The sequence below is a fragment of the Takifugu flavidus genome, chromosome 2 (genome assembly GCF_003711565.1).
Source record: "Takifugu flavidus isolate HTHZ2018 chromosome 2, ASM371156v2, whole genome shotgun sequence".
In the NCBI taxonomy this organism is placed as follows: Eukaryota; Metazoa; Chordata; class Actinopteri; order Tetraodontiformes; family Tetraodontidae; genus Takifugu; species Takifugu flavidus.
In genome coordinates this window covers 10,192,876-10,212,318 of record NC_079521.1, presented here as the reverse complement: position 1 = coordinate 10,212,318, position 19,443 = coordinate 10,192,876, and the positions used below count along the sequence as shown (strand labels likewise).

At 43.5% G+C, this 19,443-nt stretch overlaps 2 protein-coding genes and 1 long non-coding RNA gene across 4 annotated transcripts; 2 read left to right on the top strand and 1 right to left on the bottom strand.

The window, feature by feature from the left end:
• Positions 1-3,661: 3,661 nt before the first annotated feature.
• Positions 3,662-5,862, top strand: LOC130518910 (hatching enzyme 1.2-like). 2 transcript variants are annotated; one of them, XM_057021839.1, is made up of 9 exons: positions 3,662-3,852; positions 3,958-3,982; positions 4,069-4,119; positions 4,206-4,337; positions 4,452-4,572; positions 4,776-4,954; positions 5,210-5,291; positions 5,365-5,486; positions 5,561-5,862. In XM_057021839.1, coding segments are annotated over exons 1-9 (774 nt in total). In that variant the 5' UTR covers positions 3,662-3,792; the 3' UTR covers positions 5,563-5,862. The 2 variants fall into 2 exon arrangements, with proteins under 2 accessions (XP_056877819.1, XP_056877809.1); XM_057021829.1 differs by lacking the exon at positions 5,561-5,862 and having other exon boundaries at positions 5,365-5,506.
• Positions 5,863-8,743: 2,881 nt separating this feature from the next.
• LOC130518902 (hatching enzyme 1.2-like) lies at positions 8,744-11,342 on the top strand. The gene is made up of 10 exons (XM_057021817.1): positions 8,744-8,789; positions 8,875-8,948; positions 9,060-9,090; positions 9,190-9,240; positions 9,328-9,459; positions 9,603-9,735; positions 9,864-10,042; positions 10,188-10,269; positions 10,448-10,569; positions 10,797-11,342. Exons 2-10 carry the CDS (start codon positions 8,883-8,885, stop codon positions 10,799-10,801), a joined length of 801 nt encoding a protein of 266 aa, XP_056877797.1. The 5' UTR covers positions 8,744-8,789; positions 8,875-8,882; the 3' UTR covers positions 10,802-11,342.
• A 376-nt stretch (positions 11,343-11,718) lies between these two features.
• Positions 11,719-14,484, bottom strand: LOC130519051 (uncharacterized). Its single transcript, XR_008948211.1, has 2 exons — positions 14,288-14,484; positions 11,719-12,018 (listed from the first exon to the last, which is right to left on the bottom strand). It is a non-coding gene; the product is annotated as an uncharacterized LOC130519051 (long non-coding RNA).
• Between the last annotated feature and the right edge of the window lie 4,959 nt (positions 14,485-19,443).

Sequence of the window (19,443 nt, the reverse complement as noted above, 5' to 3'; positions counted from 1 at the left end):
TGCTTTTTACTCAGCACATGACAGTCAGCAAATAATTGTGAGCCAGTTCTGGATAGGTCAACGAGGCAACAGCCCAACATGGTCAATAATCAAATGCTCAAATGGCTGTTTGACTGCCTGGGTTGGTTTAGTGACATGTGCGACACTTTTTGATATATACTGAGAGATCATGCTTCAGGCAGGGCCCAAAACAGTACTGCAACAGCAGGTCGTATCTTTCCTTTACCTCCGGAGGCTAGTCTACTTTTCTTTTTTTTTTTTACAAGTTTGAAACGCTAATGCTCGGAACTTTCTTGGCACTATGAAGTGAATAACAGGTTCCCTAACAATAGCTTCTCTATCAGGCACCCGGTCTTTCAACAATAATTCCCCTGAAGAGAATATGCTTTGGCATGAAAGTGAAAACACTCAGCCAGACACATCTTTTAAACTAGAATCCTTCTTGCTTAGCAAACAAACCCAGACTGTCACATAGACTTAAAGAGATCAGGCAAAGTTACACAAACCTCTGCAGTTCCACCCCTCCACTTTCTCGGTAGTAGAACCGTGTGCATCACGTGCACTGGCACTGTCACAGCACAGGCCAGAGACATAATGGCAACATCTGATACACTTTCTGGCTGACCTTGAATAGGTATAACTTACTGGCTATATTAGGGAAGTGGACTGGACACAAATTTTCCAAGGCCCAATGCCTTTGCAGCAACTACCGTACATTTCACCTACTGACTGCCTTTTCGCGCATGCCATGATCACTCTTAGAAAGAGTCTGATGCCCCTTTTTGGTGAATATAACTCTCTCAGCACACCTTATCAGAACTTGATGCATTGAAAAGGCTTTTTTGAATAAAAGCAGACTCATCGGCCAACAATGCCACCTGACCTGCTGTACTAACTTTATGGTCCATGATGTAATTACCCACATTATTAGATACAAAGTTTTTAGTTCTAATTCCATGTTACCAAGTCACACAGTTTCCCAAAATGTGTCAGTCTCTGATGCTGCCGGAACAACCAAACTGAGTCAGTCAGATCTTGCACAAACTCGATGAGGGTGAGCCATGTTCTTTTGGTTTGTGTGCATTTGAATGTTTTGTTATACCAAAAGGCCATGTTGATGGCAAGCTGTACTGCGGGGGTGGTGCAGGATGTTGTTCAAAAGAAAGGTGGGTAATCATGCAGCAGGTGTGCCGCTGACAGTGGACACACACAGATTCTTACCGTCGCCATCGTCCTTGTTTTATGATACTGTCGCAAATGGAAGGCTTTCTTCTTTGACTTTTCATTCAACTTAATGTAAGTGTTGCAGCGACGACAGCTGCGTATTTGTTAAGGGCACAAGACCATAAATGTGAGTCTGTGAACTTCATGATGTGCAATTTAAATATTCAAATCCAGTTGAAACAGAAATTAAACTTAAAGCTCTTTTAAAACAGGCTGGAAATACAGCGTGTGGCAGTCACTGATATGCTGAAGACACGCATACACGTAATCTACACGAGGAAAAAGAAGTTACTCCTTACCTACAAAGTTAACATTGTACATATCACATTACATGCTTGCTCTGTCAGCATTCTGATGCACTGTAGGTCCGGACTTTTCCTGCAGTTAGAGTTTCCTGTTATCGCTAGCAGATGTACAGAGAAGTCATGTATGCATCTAATTGATACTCAGGTGCAATACTCACGTCAATAGCCCAAATAGATTTCACACAGCTGTGGCCGTGCATCACAGTTAAGGCTTGTAGAATAGCTGTAAAGTTTGATGCGTGGTGAAGCTGTATGCTAATCGCCTGAAACATTTATTTGACCTGACAGAAAGATCATAACAAACGATCTCATTGATAGTTAAAGCTAACTCAGGCCAAGTAGGTAGGCTGGGAGGGAGATGATGGAGGATTAAAATGAAGGATTAGGTTGGATTAAAGCAAGGTGTAATACATACGGACGGCTGTTTAGAAACGTGTCACTATGCCCACAGTAGCACTGTGATGAGCTTTTTTTGTTTGCACTGTTGCAGTATTACATATCTAGAGAATTGTGTGTGGAATAAAGGCCTGTGAAAGTGTGCATGTTTGAAGATGAGGGGGAGGTGAAGAAAGCATGGCGTGCAGACTTTGTCAGGGAAGTTCCATGCACACACATGCCGCTGCTGAGAAATCTGAATATTTCAGCTAACAAATCCAGAATGATGACAAGAAGAGGAGTCAAGAGATGGACAGACTGATCTTCTGACAGTATTTTCCTGTTCATGCGTCAGCCATGCGAGTCCTCCAACAAAAGACGAGGAAAAGGAAATTACTTCCCCAAATAGTTTTTTTAAAACCATATGTATTGAAACATATAACAGATTTATAGTATTTGCTATTTCAAATTTTCAGATTGTACTTCAGCAAACATTACATGTTAGCATGTAAGTCAATAGTTACAGAATCTTTTTTTTAGCTCTGTGTGTCTGTCTGTCTGTCTGTCTGTCTGTCTGTCTGTCTGTCTGTCTGTCTGTCTGTCTGTGTCTCTGTGTATGTGTGTTCTTATATATGAACATCATAAGGGCCAAAATATACATTTCACCAGCAAACTTGAGGCATTTTGCCTCAGAGGTGTGTTTGAGGGTCCAGGGGTTTACTGTAAGTGGACAGGTGAGGGTTACAGTAAGAGGCTGAGGAATGCATTATGTCACTGAAAGGCCTTAGAAAGAAAAAAGAACAGATGTGTGTGAGAACATATAAGGTGAGATGGGAATGCAGTGACTGGAACATGCAGTTTTTCCACATGTCTGCATCTCACACTGTCTGTTGACATCAGAGCTCAACTGTACTTTCAGTCAGCTTTAATTACCTGGAAACATTCGCAGTAATTACAGCACGGAAACATATGGGGGAAGATCGGAAAATAACGATCAACAATTGCAAAAGTACTTTTGGGAGTATTGCTCCCACACTGAGAAGACTAAACTAAATATTGACTTTAACCCAGTCAGGCTGAATTAAAGACTGATTTGAACTTTTAATACCCCTGTTGAGTAATACGTATAATATTTTGTCCCCCTGTGATAACTCTGTGGTGTCAAACAATATTTGAAAACTTCAAATGACCGCAGGGGTAAAATGTGGGAGGCAGATTTCACTGACATCATTGACCTTTGTCACTCTTTGTGTTCAGTTTCAGGGACACATGTGAGAAAGGCTGAGTTGCACGTGCTTTTTTGACAAGTTTGACAACAATGTGCTTCCTGGTCAACGCAATTCTCAACGCTATTTATGTTCGACGCCATCTCAGAAGAGTTTTATGTCACTAGTGTTTTTATAAAGTGTAAATATGCAGTTTTACACAAGACAAATTTATACAAACAGCTTTGTTGTTTGTTTTACATGAGTAATGTTGCACAGAATATCGTGAAGTTGCCGCGATTGTGCGTGAAACCTCAAGAACATTAATGCTTAATCATTGTCAACATCACCACCATCCACATCATCCACCAATCAGGAGCCCAGAAAGTTAGCCCTGTAAATTGCCTTCATTATTTCTCGCTGAGCACTTTGTGAGGTGTACCCTCTCAAATTCCAGACCTTGCTTGATTGACAGTTGACAGCAGACAAATACCTGTCCTCCCACCCAGTGGGAGGACCATAAGGCATAAGCATATATAGCACATGGAGAGAAGCACCTGCTTCACTGAACCTCCGGGTACGACAGATACGCTCCTCACCGACCGCCACCTCTTCGTGGATGACCCTTTGATGTTCTGACTGCCAGGTCTTACTGTTCTTTCACATTCTGGGATCAGCTGAAGATGACCACCATTGTGATTCCGTTTCTCCTCCTCATCCTCACTTTGACAGCCGTTCCTCCAGTAAGTCTGAACGTTTCTTTGGTAATTAGAGGAATTCTTCCTTCAACACCATCAGATTCTAGAATAAAAATCACCTTCAAACATTTATGAGACCTTTTGTTTCAGAGTGCAGCCCAGGATGAAATTGAAGGCAAGTTGAAAAAGAGTTGAGAAGAACTTAAGCTCTCTTTGCGACTCCTGCGTTTCTTTCTGTAAATGTGTTCTCTCTGATTCCAGACGAGTCTTCGGATGTTACCGAGATCATCGCAAAGGTTAACGAAAACATAGGTATGGCAATGATTCTTTCTCCCAGCTGTGGAGTCAGAGGTTTCCCACCATTAAAAATGAAGAAATAAGAATTTGATTGTTTGCAGAACAAGGAATTGAGCACGGCGACGTTGCCATTCCCCGAGTCAGGAATGCAGACCCCTGCACTGCCACGGGATGCAAATGGCCTAAAAGTGGAAGATATGTCTACGTTCCTATAGTTATCTCCTCTTCATACTGTAAGTTGCTTCCTTGGGTCCTGAGAGTCATTGCATTTTTCTGGACAATCGATTTATTTATCTCTTAGAATGCAACCCTCCTAAATGAGACTTTTCCTGTCCACTTGTCCACAGCAACCTCGCAGCGTAACATCATCATTCGTGCCCTGTTGACTTTCCATCAACGCACCTGCATCCGCTTTGTCTGGAGGAGATGGTGGCACAGAAACTACCTGTACTTCTTCTCTGGAAGCGGGTATGATGACAGAAACCTGTTGCTTCCCTGTAAAAATTCAAAGAGATCATCCCACTGTTTTCGCTGCCCTATCAGCCAGCAAACAAAAGATCCTCGGGTTCTGTTCACTGTGTTTCTTTTCCGGGAGACAAAAATGCAGTTCAGTGCCTGAGAAAGTTCACAGAGGGTTCAATTCCGGTAACACCGTCACTCTTGTGCATCAGGTGTTGGTCCTACATCGGTCGCCAGAGACGAGGACAGGCGGTCTCTCTGAAGGCTCAGGGCTGCTTGTACACCGGCACGGTGCAGCACGAAGTTCTCCACGCGCTCGGCTTCCACCATGAACAGGCCCGCTCTGACAGGGACACCTATATCACCATTCTCACCCAGAACATTCAGTCAGGTCAGCTCTTTTCAGTTTACAGTTTTATAAACAGCACCTTCAGAGGTTTTCCAGTAGAGTCTAGAATTAGTCTGAACACTGCTAAGTCCCAAGTAATGCCATCTGTTACCTCTGATGACAGAAGAGGGACAGATTCGGTATCACAGCTGATGCTCCAGCACATCACAGATGGCTCCTCTTTCACCTGTTACTAAAAAAAAAAAGATGGGCCCACTGAAGGGAAATAACATTTGAACTGTTTTCTGTCCTGCCCAGGAGCAATTGGAAACTTTGCCAAGGTGCAGACGAACAACTTGGGTACTCCCTATGACTACAACTCTGTCATGCATTACAGCAAGTGAGCGCGGATCACATTTGTTCACGGGTGAACACTAACGAAAAAACTAACCACGTCAACCTCTCTCAACAAGGTACGCCTTCTCCAGCAATGGCCAGCCGACTCTCATCGCTAAGTCCGACCCAAACCAAGTCCTGGGATCGCGGTACATGAGCGCCAATGACGTCGCGCGCGTCAACAGACTCTACCAATGCTGTGAGTCAATCACCTATTAATCAAATAGATCCCGTGATCCATCCAGCTAAAGAAAGCTCTTCTTTTGTCCCCAGGAGGGATATCTGGAAATGTCACGTCTGATGGGTTTTGCAACAAAAACGTGACCAGGAGATGACAAAAAAATCGATTTAAATATTACCCGACTCTTTACTGTCTGCTTATTCTTTATCATGTTCTGTTTTGCATGTGTTTCTCTTCAGGTTTATGGGGATGTCTCTAAAGATAAAGCATTGACTAGAATGTAACCATCTTCCAATGGGCTGAATTTCTCCCTCTGTTCGTCTTTCTTTTGATGCTTCATGGGTTTTGTTTTCCTGGTGAGACATTTAAATCAATAAAATAAGCAACAAATGTCTGACTTTAAGCGTTCATATCCAAAAGGAACCAACAGTGGTCGGGTACAGGGCACTCGGGGTTAAACCGAACCCCGGTCAAAGAAGCATTTCAACACTTCCTCAACCAAATAAATTCAGAAAAGAGAAACCATCAAAGAAGCAAAGGGAGAAAATGGAATTTTAATGAAACACCCGTTTGATCATTCTATCTTTGTCTGACAGCCTGGTGAAGAACACAGAAAAGTACAGAATGATAGCATGGATCAAAGTTAATGAGCAAAGTTAAAATATTTTGGACTTTAACGACACCTACCAATGAGCAAAATCCATTACTATTAATTTTGTGGGAACACTCACCTGTCAAGCACTTGTGGGTTCTTCACACATCTTAATGTGATGGTAGTTTGCTCTGATTAAAGCCGTGCACTGATGTGGTAGAATCACTGTGATTATGTGATTATGAGTATAAAATACTGTAGTGTGGGCCTATTCTTGTGCATGCCACATGTGGAGGGCAAGAATTTGCATTCCACCTGCAAAGTGAGGACACTTTTGTGAAGCAGGGACATTTTGGGTGGTCCGTACAATTTTAAAGGACTGTTTAAAGGGTTGACTAGAATTCAAGAATCACAGTTTGGGGCCTGGAAGCGTCAACTAGGGCCCTCACAGAGGGAAAAGTCAGAATTTATGTGCCAGACCTTCATCAAACCCCAAAAAGAGAAGAATAAAACTCGAGACATCAGATGGTGATGAAGAGAACAGCATCATCATCAGAGAAACATGCTCCTGTACTTCAGAATCGACAGGCTCAGATAAACAAAAGGGTCTATTTTCATCAAAACTGTCTCAGAGTAGTAAAGGCAAGAGTGTTCAGACGGGATCTGAAAGATCATCTGACAATGTTAGAGGAATAAATCAAAACTGTCCATCTGGAACTGGAACAACCAGCACAATGGCAGCCAGAGTAATTTTTTAACCTTTAAAATGCATATACATCCAACCTGCTGCTGTTACCTCCAACAGGAGGAAAACAAAGGCCACCAAAGGACAAACAAGAACTAAAGAACTCCCAAAAGTAATTAAAAACTAGGGGCATCCCAAACTATGGTTTCTCAGAATATGGATCATCATCTGCAGTCGGGTTTCAGACTGAGCTAAAGAAAGGATGAAATTGTATTGAAACTATGATTCTAGAAGGGCTTCGGGACCAGTTCATACCAGATCTGTACTGCAGCTGGAAAACATGTCGCAGTCACTGGACTGGTACAAGGTAGGAGAATCAAGAAGGGTTTGGCTTTTGGTCCCTTCAGTTGTGTCAACTTCATGGGTGAGTGACAGCTAAATCTGTCATATAAAATCTTTCATAGTGCATGACACAACAAAACAAAAACATCATTGCATGCCTATAGCAAAAACAACAGCTCCACCTGATGCGGTAGGTTCTTGCAATATTCATAGTCACCGCTAGGTGGTAACAAACGCAAAACGCCTGACCTATACTGTAGTTTATGTATATTTTAACAATTATATTTATGGTTACTGAATGAGAACTTAATTTACTGTGAGTTATTGATCAAACATGTTGTGAAACAAAACAAGAAAAGAGATTTGAGTTGATAAAGTTCTGCATACATTCACCAAAGAAAAATGAATGGGGAAGAAATGGAATTTGAATTTGATGCCAACATATAACAACAGGAATGCGAGCTTAGTCACACACAGCAGAGCTTAGGGTGTTCATTCAAAAGCTCCTTTGTACAAATGAATCAGGAAATGACAGCCATTTCCAGCAAGCACATTTCAAATAATCTGGATGACATGACAACCAAAACCAAAACAATAGCATGGGATGATTTTAGTAATAAAAGGGATTTTTTTCAGAGCCAGATATGTCTAATCAAAAATATCCACATCAATGTGTCGATAAACCTTACAAGCCTCACCTAACACAGGGGTCGTTAAACTAGTCCCCCGATGCCTGAAAGCCAGCAGGGTTTTCTGAACACAGCGGGGTCCCAGTGTCCTTGGTGGAAGCAGTTGTCTCTCCTGGCAGGACAGGAATCCCTGCTGAAACATCAGCCTCACCGGACGGTGCAGGTACAGATGGTGTATCCGGAGAAAGACGCATCGACGTTCACAAGCCAGAAACTCCTAAAATTACTGTTCCAAAAGAATAATAACAATATACCGGTAATGAAATTTGATGCACAGTGATGAAAACTATATTAAAATTATTCGGTTCAGGATTTCTCAGGTGGCTGGGAAAATATCAGAACCCGAATTTATTTCTGGAGTCCGAACTGAAGAGAAAAACTATTAATTTTCGTTACGTTACAATATTTCTCGGTTGCCAGTTGGTGGATTCTAAAAAATGCTGCAGCAACATTAGAAAGTTTATCAAGTAAATTATTTATATAATATATGGCTCTAAAGCTTGTTTTTATTAGCATGGGGCTGGTCTGTTGCCCTGATGTGAAGGAATTTATGTTTCGTTTTGGTTTCCCCAAAGGACTTGCTTAGCCTGATCTACTTCTGTATTCCGGATCACTTTTGGCCTCAATGTTAATCCTATCATCTGTACGGCCCAAACCTCAAATCGAGAAGCATACCAGAGCACTACTGGGTCAAAACCAAGACTGTTGGCAAAAACAAGGGAGGCCGCTTGTTAATCTGGGAACAAATGTGAAATATACTGCCTCAGCATCGGAGGTTGACGTCACTCCGAGGACGCTCTGATTTTAAAGATGCAGTTTGGCCTCAGCTATGCGAGGAATATTTGTCTCTGTGTGACACGTGCTGCTTGGAATTAGAGCCAGTTTTTCTGCTTGGAGAGCTTTTATTTGACAGCCGACGATGATGAAACTGCAGCTCCACCCTGTGTGAGCAGCCTATAAAAACGTGGAGACAAACAACTGTTCCATCAGGCATCAGAATACAGATGCGAGAGGTAAACACCCATCCTGACCTTTGCTTCCAGAACCACTTTGTCTTTTCCTTGGTGTTAAGGTTCCTGCTGTTCTCTTACAATTTAGATCTGAAGATGACCACCATCATGACCCCGATAGTCCTCTTCCTGCTCTTCCTCTCTTTGACAGCCATCCCTCCAGTAAGTCTGACATCTAGTTGTTTTTTGTTTTTTGGATAGTAAATTGTTTAATATTTCAGCCAACACTCAAAATAAGAAAATAAAATGTAAAACTGTGCTGTTCTGTTAAAGAGTGCAGCTCAAGAGAAACTTGGAGACGATGGTAATATTGAAGATTCATTTGGTTTACGTCTTACAGGAGACTATTTTTATTACATTTTACAATTTGTTTACTCAATCTTCTGATTTCTGTTTGACCCAGACGAGTCTGTTGACATCTCTGCCATCATCTCCGAAGCCAACAAGAACATTAGTAAGTTCTACATGCTTTGACTTCAAAGGGCAACATCAGGTTTCATGTCTGAAAAAGTTGTGAGAATGTTTGTTGGTTGCCGAGCAGCAGCAGGTATCGAAGACGGCGATGTTGCCCCACCGAGAAAAAGGAACGCGAGTCCCTGCACATCCAGAGGCTGCAAGTGGAGAACATCTCGAGGTTACGTCCGGATCCCCTACGTTATCTCCTCTTCATACTGTGAGTATGGGGAGCATGTTGTTTTGGGGGGAAGTTTGACTCATTTATTCTTATTTTTGTGAAGTAGAATACTTTAAACGCCACATGTAGCAGTAGTAGTAGGAGCCTGTGCGCTGAACATGTTTTATGGTTTGTGTGAGCAGCCAGCAGAGAGCGCAGCACCATTATTGGGGCCATGAACATTTTCAACCGCTACACGTGTGTCCGATTCTTCCAGAGGAGGTGGTGGCACTGGTTCTTCTACCGGGACTACATCTACTTTACCTCACGAAATGGGTGATCACACGCACACACGCACACACGCACACACACACACACACACACACACACACACACACACACCACACACACACACACACACACACACACAATATTAACTGGCTGAAATTCTTTTGGGGGGGTAGATGTTGGTCCTACATTGGTCGTCAGGGGGGGAGGCAGTACATCTCCCTGCAGCGCCCCGGTTGTGTGAGCTCAGGGGTGGTGCATCATGAAATTCTCCACGCTCTGGGCTTCCACCATGAGCAATCCCGCTCTGACAGAGATAGATTCGTGACCATCAACTACGCCAACATTCAGCCAGGTGAGCTAAAGCAGTAAATGTCTGATTAACTTGGCCCCAGGCACCTCAGCATGACAGTAAAAACAGACTGACTTGTGTTTAATTTGTTGTGGACTTGATTTGACTGAAAACAAAAGTGTTTAATTTGTTTTTTTCTGTTTTGCAGGAAGACAGAGCAACTTCAGAAAAGTGCAAACAAACAACTTGGGCACTAGCTATAACTACCGCTCGGTCATGCATTACAGGAAGTAAGTGTGTGTCTGTGTGTGCGTGTTGTATTGTGTCTGTGCAATCCTCCATTTAATGCCTGGCTGTTCCAGCAGGCAAACAAGAGTTTAGATCAAAGTAAATCTGATGAATGACTTATTGGGTCCTAAAGAGATTTGGCAAGAGAATGAACTAACCAAGTCTACTTTGGTTGTCAAGGACTACTTTCTCCAGAAATGGCCTGCCAACTGTTGTTGCTAAGGGCAATCCAAATCAGATCCTTGGATCCTCATTCATCACGTATTCTGACATCATCCGTGTGAGACGGCTGTATGGATGCAGTGAGTGAAAAGCACATTTAAATTTTCTGAGTTGCTGTTGCTGCTTAGCAACAGATCAGCTGAATGTCATCTTATTTTTAGGGCATATAACGAAACCTTTCAATAAACTGACTTACATGATCATTCCAAGTTTCAATGTCACATTCTGCGTAATAAATAGAATTTCAGCCCATGTACCTGCACTTAATAAATAAAATCACACTGACTGATCATCTGTCCCCATCCAGGATGAAGAAATCCACCAATGGAACTCGTCCCAGCTCATACTGATCAAAAAAGGCCTCAATGTGTTTGACCATGATTATTTGCCGGCTAATCAATAGTCCTTACTTGTTGGTTTCAGACTTTTAGGTGATGTTTTCTTTGTACTCTCATGATCTGCAACAAGAGACATTAAACTTACTTAAATCATGCAGAAAAATGCATTAAAGTCCAAAAAGGTCCCTAAATTTAAAGCTGACGCCCTGCCATCCAACATTAAAATAGTTATGTGCCATCATAAAACTGATTAAGTAATGATAAAGTTGTGAGACAGTAAAGGTCAACCTTAACCCTGTAGCAAAAAGCTTCATAGGTAAACCTAAAATTAACATTTGATTTATTGTGGATAACAATGGATAAAGTTTGACATTCCCCAATCATTCTTTTAGATCATTTGGATCAAATCCAGTCGTCTGTGCTTATTTGGTGGCATGTGTTTTTCTTTTGCTTTACTAAATCAGTTTCTTCTCCTGATTACTGTTTGAATCTATTGATTAAAAAAAGCAGCTGCATTTTTTTGTTGTATTTCTTATTTCACCCAAAAAACAAGATGGGATTTCTACACCAGGACTGTGCACTACTACAAATCTATGCATAAAAAAGAAATTATGAGTCTAAATATGAAACAGAAAGCAGAATGTTAAAAATATTAAGAACATGGATAAAACACTCAGTCATGATGCGCCTTCCATATTTGAAGGGATTGATGAAATCTGGGGGAAGATAGATAAAATAAGTCAGATCAGATGAAATCAGAGAAAGGACAGTTGAAATCAGAGGTAGGTAAGATAAAATCAGGCCGAACTGACAAAATCAGAGGCAGAACAGATGAAATCTTTTACGATATGGGTTTTAGAGAGGACCCGAGAGCAGACCAGAACACTGTGGTAAGAGGGTCCAAATGAGTTTTATTACGGGAGGGCAACACAAAGACAAACAGTCCTCCTGGACTGCGGGTAGCTCAGGAGTAGGATCTGCACTTCATGGGGTCCAACGGAGAGTCCTCAGACCAGAAGCAGTCCTCCGGGACTGCAGAGAACCCAGGAACCGGGTGCGGCACGCTCACCGGTCCAGCAGAACGGCATGGAGACCTTGACCATTTTCAACCACTACACGTGTGTCCGATTCTTCCCGGATCTGGATCCCGAGGATGTGGTGGCACTGGTTCTTCTACCGGGACTCTATCTGCTTTACCTCACGAAATGGGTGATGTGACACACACACACACACACACACACACACACACACACACACACACACACACGCGCACACACACACACACACACACACACACGGCAAATTCACTGCTTATGCTGTTTGTTGGTCAGGTGTGGTTCCTCCATTGGCCGTCAGGGGGGGAGGCAGTACATCTCCCTGCAGCGCCCCGGTTATGTGAAATCAGGGGTGGTGCATCATGAAATTCTCCACGCTCTGGGCTTCCACCACGAGCAATCCCACTCTGACAGAGATAGATTCGTGACCATCAATTACACCAACATTCAGCCAGGTGAGCTAAAGCAGTAAATGTCTGATTACCATGGCCCCAGGCACCTCAGCATACCTCTATAACAGTCTTGATTTAGAGTGGCTGAGAACACACAAAGGTCAAGATAAACTCGCCTAAGTATATTTGTTTTTTCCTGTTCTGTGCAGGAAAAGAGAAGAACTTCAGAAAGGTGCAAACAAACAACTCGTACACTGACTATACCGCTCCGTCATGCACTACGGGGAGTAAGTGTGTGTCTGTGTGTGCGTGCACCGGTGTGTTGTATTGTGTCTGTACAATCCTCCATTTAATGCCTGGCTGTTACAGCAGGCAAACAAGAGTTTTGATCAAAGTAAATCTGGTGAATGACTTATTGGGTCCTAAAGAGATTTGGCAAGAGAATGAACTAACCAAGTCTACTTTGGTTTTCAAGTAAATTTTTCTCCAGAAATGGCCAGCCAACTATTGTTGCTAAGGGCAGGCCAAATCAGAAATTTGGATCCTCATTCATCACGTATACTGACATCATCCGTGTGAGACGGCTGTACGGATGCAGTGAGGGAAAAGCACATTTTAACTTTATGAGCTACCTTTAACAGAATATTTTCACACATCTGTCTGTCATCCATCCCTTTCCTGAATTTATTAAATTTAATTTCACAAACATGGCCAGACCAACTGAAGGAAGTTCTTGGTTTAGAGTTTCTAGCATTTTAACTTAGCTTGATCCATTTGAGTTACTGTAGCTGCTTAGCAACAGATTAGCTGATTTCTAGCTTCTTTTTAACACTTACAATACAACCTTTCAATAAAACCTCTTACTTAAATTAACAATATACATTATTCAATCCCAGTTCATGTCAAAATAAATGCACAAATTACAAATGCACAAGCAGATAAATGTTTGTGGCCACTGTTTTGTGCTCAAACCATAGAGACAAAGACGATATCCTGATATTACTAAAGAACAAACAGATCATTCCAAGTTTCAATGTCACATTCTGCATAATAAATAGAATTTCAGCCCATGTACCTGCACTTAATGAATAAAATCACACTGACTGATCATCTGTCCCCATCCAGAATGAAGAAATCCACCAATGGAACTCGTCCCAGCTCATACTGATCAAAAAAGGCCTCAATGTGTTTGACCATGATTATTTGCCGGCTATATGAATAGTCCTTACTTGTTGGTTTCAGACTTCTAAGTGATGTTCAGGATCTGCAACAAGTGTCACAGCTCCATTCCCCCAGTTCCCTCCTCTCCCTCCCTCTGCTCCACTCTCCCTCCCTCTGCTCCACTCTCCCCCTCTGCTCCACTCTTCCTCCCTCTGCTCCACTCCACCTGCCTCTGCTCCACTCTCCCTCCCTCTGCTCCACTCTACCTGCCTCTGCTCCACTCTCCCTCCCTCTGCTCCACTCTCCCCCTCTGCTCCACTCTCCCTGACTCTGCTCCACTCTCTCCCTCCCTCTGCTCCACTCTCCCTGCCTCTGCTCCACTCCCCCTGCCTCTGCTCCACTCCCCCTGACTCTGCTCCACTCTCCCTCCTCTGCTCCACTCCACTGCCTCTGCTCCACTCCCCCTCCCTCTGCTCCACTCTTCCTCCTCTGCTCCACTCCCCCTCCCTCTGCTCCACTCCACCTGCCTCTGCTCCACTCCTCCTCCCTCTGCTCCACTCTCCCTCCCTCTGCTCCACTCTCCCTCCCTCTGCTCCACTCTCCCTGCCTCTGCTCCACTCTACCTGCCAGCCACTCCCACCCCATCAGCTCAATTCCACTCACCTGCGAGCACAGCTGCAGCTTATTCCCAATCAGCCCTGCTTATAAGCCTCCCCTGCACTCTCAGTCCTTCCCAGATTGTTCTTCTGCGTTTCCATGCAAGACTCCAGCACTTCTTACCTGCCTGACCTCCTGTTGCTGAACCTGTTTGCCTCTGAGCTGCCTGCACCACCTGTCTCCCGGTAAACTCACCAGCCTTCCGTCCCTGACCACGACTTCTGCCTCAGTGTTTCTGGTTCCTGTCTGCTCACATTGTCCTGACTTCTCCACCTGGTCCCGACTTTGCTGCTGCTCGTCCCCAGTCTGCTCTGCTGCATCATTGGCCTCATCTCCTGTAAGCCCCTCCCTGTCACTCCTGCCCGCTGTAAACGGAACTGTATGGTTCCAAGGGTTCATGTCCTCCCCCTCGGTTCCGCATTCTGGCTCAGCTCAACCCAATCCCCGAGCCTGAAACCCATAGACTTTGTGTGGGCCCTGAGCCTGAAGAACAGACTGTTTCCTTGTCTGCCTGAGTTCCTGTTTGCCCGTGTACCGTACTAATAAAGGTCATTACCAACGGTCCCAGCTTTCCAGAGTGCTGCTTTTGGGTCCCAATTACACCCATCACAACAAGAAACATTAAACTTACTTAAATCATGCAGAAAAATACATGTAATATCTGATTAAAGCCCAAAAAGTCCCTCAATTTAAAGCTGACGCCCTGCCATCCAACATTAAAATAGTTATGATGGCACATAAGTATTTTAAGCTTAACCTAAAAAAGAATATTTGATTTAATGTGGATAACAATGGATAAAGTCTGACATTCCCCAATCATTCTGTTTGATCATTTGGATCAAATCCACTCTTGTGCTTATTTGATTGTGTGTGGGTTTTCTTTTTTTGTTTTTTTAACCTGTTTCTTCTGCTGATTAGTTTGAATCTATTTTTTTATTATTGTTGTATTCCTTATTTCCACCCAAAATGAGATGGCATTTCTACACCAGAACTGTGCAGTGCTTTTACTCTCTGCTTAACATTTAAATGATGAGTTTAAACATGAAAAATAAAGCAGGATGTTAAAAATATAAAGGCAGGTAACATGAAATCAGAGGCATGTGGGTCACCCGGTGATTTTAGGAGCAGATGAGGTCTGGTCAGGTGGAGAATGACAGGGGTGCGGTGGCCGTAATAAATGAAGAGGTGTGTGAAGGCAGGAAATGAGGCGCTTTACTGGTTATGCTGGGACAGAAAGGATAGTTGGACTCGTGTTTGTCTGGACGAGCATTGCCAATAATTGTCCACAGAGACACAATGTGTGAGCCTCTGATGCTCCTGAGCGTCAGCATCGCCTTTATCAGCACTAATTAGTGAGAAGATCATCTGCTACAGATACAAGTGCAGCTTCACAATACACTCACACACACGCACTCACAATCAGCTCTGCTACAGAAGAGACAAGGCAGCAAGCGGGGTCGGAGGTTTTCCTATAAAAGTTGATGGAGATCATTAGCAACACGGAGCAACATGTCAAAAAAATGCCACTGCCGCAGAAGAAACGGCGAGAAGAGGTGGAAGCTGCAAAATTAGCCCTGATAGTCCAAGACAAGGAGACAAGAGTCTGAAGCAGTCACCTCCCATTCAAGCACTCACGCAAACATCCCGAAACATCTGGATATCAATATCTTACTGAAGAATAAAAGATGAGCTAAAGTGTCAACGACTGAACACAAGCTGATCAGGAAATGACCCTTTCTGCTCCACATGGACGTAACAGGCTGCCACAGTTTGTCTCCCGTCAATTATTCATCCCGTCCATGTGCGCTGGGAGGAACATTTCACTCACTTTCCTTCCTGTTTTTAACTGAATGTGTCTGAGTTGTCCTGAGTGATGCTTTTTGGTTTTAATGAGGGAGATCTCTGCATTGAAACCGATTTGCCTCCCTGCAGCCATAAATCCAGAACTTTGCTATAATTAAGACGGACCCGCACACTACGCTCCCGTTCCTCCACAGAAGGATTCATTGTGCAGGTGGTTATTATTTTTAACCATCAAAGGTTTGAGGTTGTTTTCAGGCAGGTTGCAGAGGCCTCTGCCACTGTGGGCTGCCCTACTTTCAACATGCGGCATCTTTATGGAGCAACATGCTGAACTAAATATAGCTGCGCTGGGCTCAGCAACCAACCCAGAGACAATGGAGAACAACAAAGTTTTCCTTTGCTGTGGACAACAAATGCTAATGATGATAAAGATGAACCTGATGTGATGCTAAGAAAGGAAGAATATTAAGTAACCAGCTACCAATTCACCTCCGTGAGGTTTTAATCTGGAGCAGATCTGTGGAGTCGTCCAGCAGATATGAAGGTCATAGCTGAAGGTCACCGTTGAGGGATCCAAACAGGGTCCTGACTTTGTTTATTGGCACCAGAGCTGAGAACTTGTTCGGTGTTTCCCTTAGCTCAATTTTTTTCTAGCTTCTCTAATCCTGTTAGCACACATCTGTGTATCTGGGTGTGATTGTGTGTGTGTGTGTGTGTGTGTGTGTGTGTGTGTGTTGTGTGTGTGTGTGTGTGTGTGTGTGTGTGTGTGTGTGTGTGTGTGTGTGTGTGTGCACGCGGGAGAGAGAGACACACACACAGAGAAATTTCATGTTATCATCATTTCTCAGGTATTTTTGCAAGCTGAGACATATTTTGCCAAAAAGACACACACACACACACACACACACACACACACACACACACACACACAGATATTTCTATTCTTGTGAGTACTTTAATAGATACAATGCATTCCCCAGCTCATTACCTAGCCCTCACCATTCCAACTAACCCCCTAATCCTGACCCTAACCGAAACCATATTCTAACCCTCAAACAAAACTTTGAAGTTCTGATGACCAGCAAAAATGTCCTCCCTTTTCTCTCCTTCCCTCCTCTCCTCTCCTCTCCTCTCCTCTCCTCTCCTCTCTCTAATCTCCTCTCCTCTCCTCTCCTCTCTCTCCTCTCCTCTCTCTCTCCTCTAATCTCCTCTCCTCTCCTCTCCTCTCCTCTCCTCTCCTCTCCTCTCCTCTCCTCTCCTCTCCTCTAATCTCCTCTCCTCTAATCTCCTCTCCTCTCCTCTCTCTAATCTCCTCTCCTCTCCTCTCCTCTAATCTCCTCTCCTCTCCTCTCCTCTCCTCTCCTCTCCTCTCCTCTCCTCTCCTCTCCTCTCCTCTCCTCCATCTTTCTTAACTCAGACCATTTTAACCTCCATCTTGGACTCTCCCGTTTCCCTGGAGCCCCCTCCCAGCCTGATTAATGCTGTGTTCCCCTGAATGATCAGTCTGTGGTGGCGCAGACAGCATCTTTATCAACAGATGCTCTCACATCTGCAGAGTTGAGGCACGGTGGGAGATAACGAGGAGGGGTTGATGTGATTGATTTGTGGTTTTCAGCTTTGCAACAGTTCTGATACACAAACATCTGCAACAACCTGTTGATGGCTGTGGACTAGAAAAAGAGAGAAGCTCAGCTGCAACATGTGTTTGGGTTATGGTTAGGCAACCTGGGACAGAATCCACCATCCACTGAGATATGACTCTGTGCCCTATATGACTGCTGTCACTCACACCCATGGGCCGTTTATGTGTTTGGAGAAAGCACACAGAGTTAAAGCGATTTGAAAAGCAATTTATTTGAGGGAGGACCAGACTTTGGACAACCAGGCCAGCACCCCAGAGGCATTCATTCTGGCCATTTCACGAGGACAATAAATAATTATCTCCAAATTAAGCAACTGTAATTAAAAGTCACCAGCTGTTATGTTTGAACCATCAATATTCCCGATTAAGTTGTAAGTACTACATGCATAAAACAGCTGTTAAGGAAGATTTTGACTGTAACACCCAGGTCAAAAAGCACTTTTGTCCTTTACTTTTATCCCCCACAAATTGTCCTCTAAATCTTTCTAGTCATTACAAATATTGACAGGCGTGAAGAGAGCAGGAGATTTTATCCCTCGCGAGATGCCGTGTGCATCACACTTTGCAGAGGTTCCCAAGGACAAGGTCACAGCTGCACACAAATTTACACGTCCGCTCTAATCCAACACCTCCACTCATCTATTCTCCTTGCTGTTTTTTTGCACCACACTTTGTCACATTTGTTGTAATTTGGTGGTAATTACCGTGGAATCACCCAATTATTAGCTACAGTAATAATTGGGTGATTACATGGTAATTACCGTCTAGTTCCTCTAGACAGAAAAGCTGTGACAGGGCAGCAGTTTAAGGATATTAGTTGCTGCATGACTGCTGCCATTGCAGTGTAATATTTTTCCTTAGCTTAAAAGATTTACATTTTTGTTCAGCTTAAAAGTATGTGGCCAGTGTAATGTGGTCATATCGAAGGTAGGGGCTCAAGACATGTAGTTTATGTTTTAAGAGAGTTATGTTTCTGGTTAATGTCTCCAGAAACGTCAGCTGAAGGTATATGGATACACAACTGTCTCGAGGATGTATGAAATGTGATGGGTTGTATATTGCATGGCGTCATGTGCTGACCATCAGTGTCAGGGGGTGATAGTTACGGAGACACTTTATTTTTAAAACAAAGAGAAGCATTCCTGACACCAGTAGATATGACAAATGGGGAAAAGACACAAAGAAAACTCAAAGGAGGAAGACACCAATAGAAAATGTTTACGATGGAGTCATATCAAAGTAATCATGGCAGCAGAATTCCACAATGAAACAAAGTTAGCAAAACTCTTCATCGGAACAGGCTGAGAATCCCACGAAGAACCATAGCTGAAAAACTCTTCGTCGGACAGGCTGGACGGCACAAACAGACGTCTGAATGAGCAGGCATGGAGGGTTGAACAACGAATTGGCAAAGATGGAATTGGGAGCGGTCCTTATAAAACAGGCAGGTGTAGATGGTTAACTGGAGATGAGTTCCAGGTGTGTAGATCACATAATGGGAGTGAACCAGGAAGCAGCACCGCCCAGCATGGAAACAGACAAGGGAAACACAGACAAGGAACAGAAGGGGAGGGGCAGAGAGAAAGCGCCTAACATAATCCACCAATAGAAACAACATATTTAAAATTATATAGGCAAAAGAGGTGTAAAGGGTGGTCCCCAATGCCTGGATTTCAAGGATTAAAAGACAAACACAGGCATAAGATCTTTAGTTCATCCTCGGAACTCCCTTGAGATTGCTAATGTCTCTTCTCTGTTGTACCATCACTGCTTTTGAGAATAAACATTTTGGACTTCTAAGCCCCTGTGCTCATTTGGACTGCATTTTGGAGTGCATTGTTCTGATCATGAAGACGAGGAAATCTCCACATCATCGTTCTTTCCAGTTTCATCTTTAGGGTAAACC